This window comes from Salvelinus sp. IW2-2015, linkage group LG32 (assembly GCF_002910315.2).
Source record: "Salvelinus sp. IW2-2015 linkage group LG32, ASM291031v2, whole genome shotgun sequence".
In the NCBI taxonomy this organism is placed as follows: Eukaryota; Metazoa; Chordata; class Actinopteri; order Salmoniformes; family Salmonidae; genus Salvelinus; species Salvelinus sp. IW2-2015.
The window spans coordinates 34,057,722-34,069,256 of NC_036871.1; the positions used below are offsets into that span (position 1 = coordinate 34,057,722).

Here is an 11,535-nt window from a genome sequence, read left to right on the forward strand (position 1 = left end):
ATCTCCTACAGGTGAGCAGAGAGAGAGAGAGAGGCTACGAGGGCAAGGAGGTAGTCATTATAGTTCCAGTTTGCTGTGCTTGACTGACGGATGCTAAGCGAGAGAGAGAGAGAGGATTGAGAGAGATGAAGATAATAGGAGATCGGTACCCAGAGGAGAACATGGATGTAGGAGAAGTAGAGAGAGAGAGAGAGAAAGGTGGGAGAGGAGTAGAACCGAGGTGAGAGAGTGAAGAGGAGAGAAGAGAGTAGATAGAGGGGGGGAGGAGAGAGGGGAGAGGAGAGAGATGAGATAGAGAGAGGGGGGGAAGAGAAGAAGGAGAGAGATAGGGAGAAGAGAGAGACGAGAGGGGGACGAGAGAGAGGAGAGGAGATAGGAAGAGGAGGAGAGAGAGAGAGAGGGAGAGAGAAGAGAGAAGAAGATTGGACAAACGTAGGTTGTTGACCTATAACTACACTTGACCAGAGGAGCCGAGACGACTGTATGAGCGGCACTGCATGAGATGGTAGGAGGAGAGGGGGCGGGGACGGAAGAGAAGAGAACGATGAAAGAGAGAGGCCCTGTGGACTATTAAGCGGAGGAGACGAGAGAGAGGGATTGACGAGCGGGAGGTAAGACTACCGCAGAAGGAGGAAGGGTAGAGGAGGGTAATGAGGCACACAAGCCACACATTACACGACACTACTCTGAGCACACACACCAGCTAACACTAAGCCACACCACGTTCACAACACACACGAAGTTGGAGGTCCGTGTGTCCCAGGGTGTCACACCCAAGATCATCTAGCGATCGTCTACATATAAACTCAGGTGTCGCTGAACGTGCCTTTCTTGGTCGTTGTTTGTCCAGTTCTTGCACCTACGTCCTGTTGCCCCAGCCCGTGGTGTAGTGGGAGAGAGGAGAGGATGTGAGGGGGAAGGGAGAGGAATATAGGGGAGAGGGGGACGGGAGAGGAGGATAGGGAAGAGATGAGAGGATGTGAGGGGGAAGGGAGAGGACGACAGAGAAAGGGGCATACATTAGGCTGCCTGCCACACATCATCTGCTGTCATCAGATAGGCAGCCTCTATTTCCCCCTGGCCCTAACCTGCTGCCCTTTACAGAGGCCTGCCACTGGGTAGCCTGATCAGGAAAGGCCCAGGCTTTACAGGCCACCTGGGCCTCACTACTCCTCCTGCTGTTGATGAGATGTCATCAGCTCAGAGCCTGAACCACCATTCATCATCTCAGCACACACGAGGACACATATGCATATGCGCATGCACACACATGCACACGCATACACACACATACACACACCATAGACACATACACACTCACCATCTCGCCACTCTCTCCTCCTCAGGTCCCTGTTCTGCTCCAGAGAACCCCATCTCCACTGTCAACGAGACGTGTGTCACACTAGAATGGAGTCCCCCTCTTGACATGGGAGGCCGAGGTGACATCACCTACAGCCTCCACTGCAGGAAGTGCTCCGGCGACGGCAGGAAGTGCACGCCCTGCGGTAACGGCGTACATTTTGTGCCGAGGCAGTTTGGTCTCTCTGTGGCTTTGGTGATGGTCACTGACCTGCAGCCACACAGCAACTACAGCTTCACCATAGAGAGCCTGAATGGAGTGTCTGATCTGAGTCCTACACCCAGGGGAGCTGTGATAGTTAATGTCACCACCAGCCAGACAGGTAGGAACTCACAGCCATACATATATGCATAGGCTCGCATATATACACACACACATTACAGCCTCAGTGTTGAAGCAGGCAATGCCACTCAGTAATGTTCACTGGACTACTGTCTAACACACACACACGCACACACTTTCCACTGTGGCCCAAACCCTTCATCCAGGGCTCATGACTATGCATCAGGCTTATCAGGCTCTGCTGAAGACTCTCAATCACTACTTGTTTACATTTGCTGCTCATTGGACATAGCAATACATGGATGAGTGTGTGTGTGTGCATGTGCGTGTGTGTGCATGTGCGTGTGTGTGTGTGTCGGTTGTGTGTGTGTGTGTGTGTGTGTGTGTGTGTGTGTGTGTGTGTGTGTGTGTGTGTGGTGTGTGTGTGTGTGTGTGTGTGTGTGGGTGTGTGTGTTGGTGTGTGTGTAGGACAGGTTGAGGGGGACGTGGAGTGTCAGTAAGGGGTGATGAGAGGAGGAGAGGATTGGAGAGAAGGTGAGGGTGATGAGAGGATTGGAGAGAATGTGAGGGGTGATGAGAGGAGGAGAGGATTGGGAGAAAGGTGAGGGGTGATGAGAGGAGGAGAGAAGGAGAGGAGTGGGAGAGAAGGAGAGGGGCGATGAGAGGAGAGAGGATTGGGAGAGAATGTGAGGGGTGATGAGAGAGGAGAGATTGGAGAGGAGGTGAGGGGTGATGAGAGGAGGAGAGATTGGAGAGAGGTGAGGGTGTGAGGGGTGATGTGAGGGTATGAGAGGAGAGAGGAGTGGGAGAGGAGAGGAGTAGGAGAGGAGGTGAGGGGTGATGAGAAGATGTGAAGGGCATGAGAGGAGGAGACAAGGAGAGGAGTGGGAGAGGAGGTGAGGGGTGATGAGAGGAGCAGAGAAGGAGAGGAGTGGGAGAGGAGGTGAGGGGTGTGAGAGGAGGAGAGAAGGAGAGGAGTGGGAGAGGGGAGAGGGGAATGAGAGGAGAGAGGAGTGGGAGCGAGGTGGGGGGCTATGAGAGGAGGAGAGGATTGGGAGTGGAGGAGAGGAGTGGGAGAGGATGAGAAGAGTGGGAGAGGAGGTGAGGAGGTGAGGGGCGAGGAGAGGATTGGAGAGGAGTGGGAGCGGGAAGCGGAGGTGAGGAGTGGGAGAGGAGGTGAGGGGCGATGAGAGGAGGAGAGGATTGGGAGTGGAGGAGAGGAGTGGAGAGGAGGTGAGGGTGTAAGAGGAGGAGAGAAGAGAAGAGTGGAGAGGAGGAGAGGGACTATGAAAGGAGTGGGAGAGGAACGAGAGGGTGAGGAGTGGAAGAGGAGGTGCGGGCGAGGATAGGAGGAGAGGATTGGGAGAGGAGGAGAGGAGTGGGAGCGGTAGGTGAGGAGTGGGAGAGGAGGTGAAGGGCGATGAGAGGAGGAGAGGATTGGGAGAGGAGGAGAGGAGTGGGAGCGGAGGTGAGGAGTGGGAGAGGATGTGAAGGGGAATGAGAGAGAGGATTCGTGTGGAGGAGAGGGGCGATGAGAGGAGAGTTGAGTGGGAGAGGGAGGGGCGATGAGAGGAGGAAGGGGGGGAGAGAAGGAGAGGGCGATGAGAGGAGAAGGATGGGGAGAGAAGGAGAGGGGCGATGAAGAGGAGAGAGGGTGGAGAGAAGGGAGGGCGATGAGAGGAGAGAGAGTGGGAGCGGAGGTGAGGGGCGAGGAGAGGAGGAGAGGATTGGGAGAGGAGGGAGAGGAGTGGGAGCGGAGGTGAGGAGTGGGAGAGGAGGTGAAGGGGAATGAGAGGAGAGGATTGGGTGTGGAGGAGAGGGCGATGAGAGGAGGAGTTGAGTGGGAGAGGAGAGGGGCGATGAGAGGAAGGAGAGAGTGGGAGAGAAGGAGAGGGGATGAAGAGGGGGAGAGAGTGGAGAGTGGAGACAGGCGATGAGAAGGAGGGAGGAGTGGAGAGAAGGCAGAGGCGATGAGAGGGAGGAGAGGAGTGGGAGAGAAGGAGAGGGGCGATGAGAGGAGGAGAGGAGTGGGAGAGCAAGGTGAGGGGCGATGGAGGAGGAGAGGAAGTGGAGAGGAGGTGAGGGGGCGATGAGAGGAGGAGAGGACATTAACTCATTTAAATAGTTCCACATGTCTCCCTGCTGTCACACACTCTGCTCCTCTCACATGTCACACACACACGCACACGCACACGCACAACACAACAAAACACATCCTACCTGGGCCCACCGAGCACTCTGTGATGAGGGGTTAAAGTGAAGAGATAGCGATGTCACCACGAAACCCCTCAGAGACACCCATCGGCTTACTCAGCACACACACACACGCATCCACAGATACAGACACACAAAGTCATTACATACACATGTGCACATACAGTATGTACCCCTCGTTTGTTCTTTCTGTCATTATAGCACAGTGGTAATCAATCTATAAATCTCTCTTCCTCCCCACTGTCTCTCTCCTTTTCTCCTGGTAGTCTTTCTTCTTTCTCTCCCCCTAAATTCCACTCTCCCTTCCTCCATCTATACTTCTCTCTCTCTATATAGTGAGTTGTGGTTAACCTATATCTCTGTCTGTCTGTCTGTCTGTCTGTCTGTCTGTCTGTCTGTCTGTCTGTCTGTCTGTCTGTCTTCTGTCTGTCTGTCTGTCTGTCTGTCTGTCTGTCTGTCTGTCTGTCTGTCTGTCTGTCTGTCTGTCTGTCTGTTGCTGTCTGTCTGTCTGTCTGTCTGTCTGTGTGTCTGTATGGTGTGGTTAACCTATATCTCTCCCTGTCTGTCTGTCTGTCTCTGTTTGTCTCTGTGTGAGTGTGGTCCTGAAGGAGAGGAGGAGTAAGGACAGTATCACTCTGGCGTGGCAGGGCCCTGACAGACCCAATGGAGCCATAGTGGAGTATGAAGTCATTTATTATGAGAAGGTGAGTCACATACACACCTCCATTTCTCTCTCCTTCTCTTCTTACTTAATGTCAGACTCAGACCTGAAAATCCCAGTGTGGACTCTCTAGCCAGTGTTCAATGGATCTGATAAGCACTTGATTTAGCTCACTCTGCACATTGAATGGCTCTGAAAGGAAGTTTATGTCCACCAAGTGCACCAGGCAAGCTAAAAAAACAGGAACGGAATGAAGAGAACGAGAGAGAAGGAGTGGGAAGGGTGTTGTGTGTGTGTGTGTGTGTGTGTTGTGTGTGTGTGGTGTGTGTGTGTGTGTGTGTGTGTGTGTGTGGTGTGTGTGTGTGTGTGTGTGTGTGTGTGGCAGGGATCAGTGATAATATTCCACAGTAACAGTGTTAATCAGTGTAGTGGAGCTCCTCTCATTAGAGAAGGTATCATAGACACTGCAAGGAGGTTTCTCACTGACACACACTCACTTAACATCTCTCTCTCTCATTTATCTCTCTCTCTCTCCATCTGTCTCTCTCTCTTCCTCTCCCATTAGAACCAGAGAGAGCAGAACTACACAGTCCTAAAGACCAGGTCCAATGTGATGACCGTAGATGGTCTGAAGCCTGGTACTACATATGTGTTCCGTGTCCGAGCTAGAACCGACGGGGGATACGGCAACTACGGAGGAGAGATAGAACTGGAGACCAGCCACGAAGGTCTCTTTCTCTTCCTCTCTCTCTGCTGTGTCTTTTTATTTTTCTCTGTCTCCACCTATCATCCTCTTTTGGACTCTCTTCATCTTCCTTCTCTCCTCTCTTCTTTTACCTCTGCTGTATCTCACCTCTACCTCTTCACCTCCATTAGGGCAGTCCTAGGGCTGGGCGATATGGACAAAATATCTTAGCACAATATTTGTCTTATTTTTGACGGTATTTAATGGTTTCTGAATTATACAAGTTTCTAAATACAGTACCAGTCAAACGTTTGGACACCTACTCATTCAAGCGTTTTTATTTATTTTTGCTATTTTCTTCATTGTAGAAATAATAGTGAATATATCTAAAATATATMTTGATTTGTTTAACACTTTTTTGGTTACTACATGATTCCATATGTGTTATTTTATGGTTTTTATGTCTTCACTATTATTCTACAGTGTTGAAAATAGTAAAAAATAAGGCAAATCCTTGAATGAGTAGGTGTGTCCAAACTTTTGACAGGTACTGTATGTTTTATGAYTAGTGTATGACCCTAGGAGGATTTTAACGGGCCATTCTGATTGTTTTCTAACAAACCAAACGAGAACAAAGATGACGGTAAAGTTGTCCAATTTATATAACTTTTCATTTATTTAGCAGTGCACCAAAATACCTTTATAGACGGTATTGTAAATATCCATACCGGTATGTGGATCCATAACGGCATTCCTTAAAAGACGATATATATCCCAGCTCTGCTTACTCCTCCCTTTTCCACTGTCTTTCAGTCTCATATTGGAAGGACATGAAAATCCAGCTCATGACATTGTCTCAAATTCAACTAGGGCTGTGACGATTATGGAATATTGGGTAATAAATAATTGTCATTGCAATTGATGACGGTTTTTAAATTGTAATTTTTGTTGAACTTTTTTTGTTGTTGCTATGATCGCAACAAGATCTCATAGTTTCCCTTAGAAATTCGACGTAGTTATGATGATATATTTTTGACACAGTAATACCGCGTGGTTACAGGCTTAGTTCCGCGTGGTTGCAGGGTTAAAACCGAGTGGTTAAGGTTTTGGCTATGGTTTGGGGAAGGCTTAAAACAAAATAATTCATTAAAAGAAACTTGCTATTCCATCAAGTGTAATCAAGTATTATCATGGCTTACTAGAGCGTTGTGAACTGGGATGGAGCAGTGGTCTGAGCAGCACGGCTCCAAGCATCACCAGTTCTCGCTCCCAGTGCTGGGCAATCAATTGTTAGTGCCGAGGAAGGCATATATCGACATTCTCAATACTAAGTCTATTTAATCTGATGACATACTATACCTAATGAATACAACATAGGTTTGGTGACACCCCTGTCTCCAAAACAAATGCTTTTGACTGCTTGGATCTGTAAGGACTTTCTTCCTGGGATGAATGAGAGGACCAAAATGCAGCGCGGTTAGTGTTCAACATGTTTAATTTGACGATACACGGTGAACATTTAACAAATAACAAAATAACAAACGTGAAAGCCGAGACAGTCCTATCTGGTGCAGAACACAAACACAGAGACAGGAAACAAACACCCACCAAATCCCAACACAAAACAAGCCTCCTATATATGATTCTCAATCAGGGACAACGATTACCATCTGCCTCTGATTGAGAACCATATTAGGCTGGACATAGAAACAGACAAACTAGACACACAACATAGAATTCCCACCCAGCTCACGTCCTGACCAACACTAAACAAGCAAAACACATAATAACTCTGGTCAGGACGTTACAGGATCTTTTGGAAAGTAAGCTTTTCCTCCCGAACATGTCGTTCTGCGAGTAAAATAATTACTAACTTTACCCTCTTAATGGAAAAATAAAAAACTGCTATTGAGTAAACTATATTTACTAATGTCTATTAATTAAAGTTGAACCCCCCCAAACTCCTAAAATATGTAAGACAAATCATTGTTTTACTTCACCATTATTGTCCATAATTGTCGGTTACATGATTGTATGATTATTGTGCCAGCCCTATGTTCACCTCGACTGAATATCGATCATGTTAATCAAATGTGAATCTGATCAATCGTTTAGTTCAAGTTCATGACTATTGAAATGAAAACCAAAGATTGAGCTGACTGAATATTAGTCATATCAATTCTATGGAGTGGGATCAATGTTATTGATTACTTACTAAGTCTCTGTGGTGAACTGAAGTGTTTAAAAAAGCAACCCTCTGTGTGTGTGTTTTTTTTTCTTCTTCGTGTGTGTGGTTGATGCCAGGGAATGGAATAGGAGACCAATGGCCATCTATCGCTGCCTGGAGGCATTGATTTGCCTGAATGGGCTGGCTGCCCATGCACATACACACAGACACACACATACACACACACATTCACACACACACACAAATGCATGCACATGTCTGCTCGTGCTTGGCTAAACTTGATAAATGAGGTATTTGTTTTGAGTAACGGCCCGATTATTGCAGTGTAAAAATCAAGTCCTCACTGTTGACGTTGAGAGTGGTGTTTTGCGGGTACTATTTAATGAAGCTGCCAGTTGAGGACTTGTGAGATGTCTGTTTCTCAAACTATACACTCTAATGTACTTGTCCTCTTGTTCAGTTGTGCACCGGGGCCTCCCACTCCTCTTTCTATTCTGGTTAGTGCCAGTTTGCGCTGTTCTGTGAAGGGAGTAGTACACAGCGTTGTATGAAATCTTTCATTTCTTGGCAGTTTCTCACATGGAATAGCCTTCATTTCTCAGAATGATCAATTAGCCTTTTAAAATGATAAACTTGGATTAGTTGACACAACGTGCCATTGGAACACAGGAGTGATGGTTGCTGATAATGGGCCTCTGAACATCTATGTAGATATTCCATTTTAAAAAACTACAATAGTCATTTACAACATTAAGAWTGCCTACACTGTATTTCTGATCACACACATAGACACACAAAGACACACATGCACACATAGACACACCTTCTCACAATGTGTTAACCCTTTCTCTTGCCTGTGATTCCCTGTCTCAGACATGTTGGCCATAGGAGACCCTAACCAGTCTACTATCCTGGCTGTGTCCATCACTGGAGGCATCGTACTGCTCATCTTCCTGGTGGCCTGCTTTGTTGTCAGTGGCAGGTAAGAGAGCTACACACACACTCACACACTGAAATGTACTTTGCTCCCCTCATATTATATATGAGGTTTGATTTTAACCTTCAGGCAACATTAGCTAACGTTCAGTGAAGGTCATTTGTAAACCCAGTGGTGTTATATGCAGGCTAGATTAGTGAGTCAAATGAAAGAAGAGAACCAGAGAGAAGAGATGAGATAGGAGGAGGAGAGGAGGAAAGGAGAGAACCAGAGAGAAGAGATGAGATAGGAGGAGGAGAGGAGGAAAGGAGAGAACCAGAGAGAGAGATGAGATAGGAGGAGGAGAGGAGGAAAGGAGAGAACCAGAGAGAAGAGATGAGATAGGAGGGAAGGAAAGGAGAGAACCAGAGAGAAGAGATGAGATAGGGAGGAGGAATAGGAGGAAAGGAGAGAACAGAGAGAAGAGATGAGATAGGAGGAGGAGAGGAAGGAAAGGAGAGAACCAGAGAGAAGAGATGAAGATAGGAGGAGGAGAGGAGGAAAGGAAGAACAGAGAGAAGAGATGAGATAGGAGGAGGAGAGGAGGAAAGGAGAGAACCAGAGAGAAGAGATGAGATAGGAGGAGGAGAGGAGGAAAGGAGAGAACTTGGATGCAGTGCAGACAGTCCGAGTTAGGCTCCAGCTCTCCTGTACCAAAGGAGGAGAGGAGAGAAGGAGGAGAGGAGAGAGAGATGACAGGCCAGTGATTTATAATGTCTGTAAATTAATGCTTATCCTATATACGCACTGACTAGATTAAAGAGCTATTTTTCCCCTCGACACACACACACATAGACATACCGTACACACACACACAGTTCTGAGGTCTGTAAAAACATTAGTATTGATTAAGGGTGATTGCCTATCAGGCTGAGTGCCCTATTAATTATTGACTGGGTGGAATCTAGTTAGTGGATACTGTCCTAATGACACACACACACACACACACACACACAAATGCCTTTGAACATCCAATAACATACAAATACACACATAAAAGAAACACGCTCACATACGTAAAAGTTGAAAGGTTAAAGAAGAAAATGGCATGAAAGGCAAGATGGCCGACAGGCAGGGTGTTAATCCTGGTTTACTAAAAGTACACACAGACACACACATAGAGCTAATCAGATTTCACAGGCTGGAAGGCAGGCGAGGTGTTAACTAGGTTTTACAGGGGGGTCGATATACCGCCATCAATTACCTCTCCCTCCAACCCTCTTTTCTGATTGTGACTAGATGGGATGCAGTTAATGTAGCAGGTAGCAGGTTAGGAGAACTCACGTAGCTGGTTAGGAGAACTCGRGTAGCAGGTAGCAGGTTAGGAGAACTCACGTAGCAGGTTAGGAGAACTCACGTAGCAGGTAGCTGGTTAGGAGAACTCATGTAGCTGGTTAGGAGAACTCACGTAGCTGTTAGGAGAACTCACATAGCAGGTTAGGAGAATTTGTGTAGCAGGTCCGGGGGATTGACGTAGCAGGTTAGCACAATTAGGTTGAAGATARATTTCACTGCTGCTCTATTTCACTATAAATGTACATTAATATGTTATTAACATATCATATTCCTCAATACACGCAAATACCGAGCTTTTCTGCGTCTCACCAGTAGAAACGGACCAGCTACATTTCCTGGTTGTAAGCAAACCACAATATCCAGAATTCATAGCGATTTCAGGACGTAGTACCGGCCTGTGTATCCAATTGATGTGAGAAATATRAAAATGTCTGCATTTGTAGCCAGCACTTTCAGCCAGAGGATTTGGAAACGGAACTGAGGTCTCAACTGATGGGGTTGCCATGTCGTCGAACATTGAAAAGTGATGCTATTCCATCGATTTTCCCTTCACTTCAAAGAGGAAGTAATCCGATCAGCCAACATCAGAGCAGCAGAAAACAAGTCAAGCTGTGGTAACGTAACTAACATTACCTAGCTAACTAGCGAACTACATTTATTTATCTAAACCAAAATCTAGCTAGCTGGCTTTCATAATACGCTGGCTAGACATTGCAAAGCTTATCAGTGTAATTAGCAAGCTGCTATCTGGTGATGTGATTTGTAACTTTGCAAGGTAACGTTCCCTTCGTTAGGTTAACCGTTAGCTAGCTAGCTAGCTAACTATTGCAGAGACTAACTATGTGTGACTATGTGTTTTATTTAGAGTCTGATGATCCCATCAACATCTGTGAGGCATCAACATCTTGTAGAGGCATCAACAATCTGTAGAGCCATCGACATCTGTAGAGGCATCAACATCTGTAGAGGCATCAACATCTGTAGAGACATCAACATCTGTAGAGGCATCAATCTGTAGAGGCATCAACATCTGTAGAGGCATCAACATCTGTAGAGGCATCAACATCTGAGAAGACATCAACATCTGTAGAGCATCAACATCTGTAGAGGCATCAACATCTATAGAGACATCAACATCTGTAGAGGCATCAACATCTGTAGAGGCATCAAACATCTGTAGAGACATCAACATCTGGTAGAGGCATCAACAGTAGACAAAGTTGTAGAGGCATCAAATAAGCATCACACTGTAGAGACATTAACATTTCTGTAGAATGTGCATCAATCTGAGGACATAACATCGTGTAGAGGCATCAACTGTAGAGCTCCACTATTGTAGGCATCACATGCTGTAGAGGCATAACATCTGGTAGAGGCATCAACTATCTTGTAAGACATCAACGTAAGGTCAATCTGTAGAGGCTATCAACATCTGAGAGGCATAAAATCTAAGGCATTCACTGTAGAATAGTAGCATCAAAACATTCTGGTAGAGGCAATCAACATCTGTAGAGGATCATACATTGTAAGAGGACATCAACATCTGTAGAGGCATCCAATCTGTAGAAGACATCATGTAGCATCACATCTGTAGAGGCATGCACATCTAGTAAGAGCAATTCAACATCTGTAGAGACACAACATCTGTAGAGAGCATCGAACATGCTGTAGAGAAACTCAACATCTGTAGAAGGCATCAACATCTGTAGAGACACATCCCATCTGTAGCAGGGCTCCCACATCTGGTAGCGACATCAAACATCTTGTAGAGACATCAACATCTGTAGAGGCATCAACATCTGTAGAAGGCAATTACAACATCTGTAGAGACAAATCAACATCTGTAAGAGGCATCAACAGTCCATGTCAGAGA

The 11,535-nt window shown here is 46.5% G+C and overlaps 1 protein-coding gene across 1 annotated transcript in view; it reads left to right on the forward strand.

Moving 5' to 3' along the window:
* The window catches only part of LOC111956432 (ephrin type-A receptor 3-like), a 150,729-nt gene extending 142,331 nt beyond the window's left edge, over window positions 1-8,398 (forward strand). The window contains 4 exon segments of the mRNA XM_070436642.1: window positions 1,347-1,681; window positions 4,447-4,560; window positions 5,083-5,245; window positions 8,264-8,398. Coding sequence (XP_070292743.1) covers window positions 1,347-1,681; window positions 4,447-4,560; window positions 5,083-5,245; window positions 8,264-8,376 — 725 coding nt within the window. The 3' untranslated portion in view covers window positions 8,377-8,398.
* The last annotated feature ends 3,137 nt before the right edge of the window (window positions 8,399-11,535 follow it).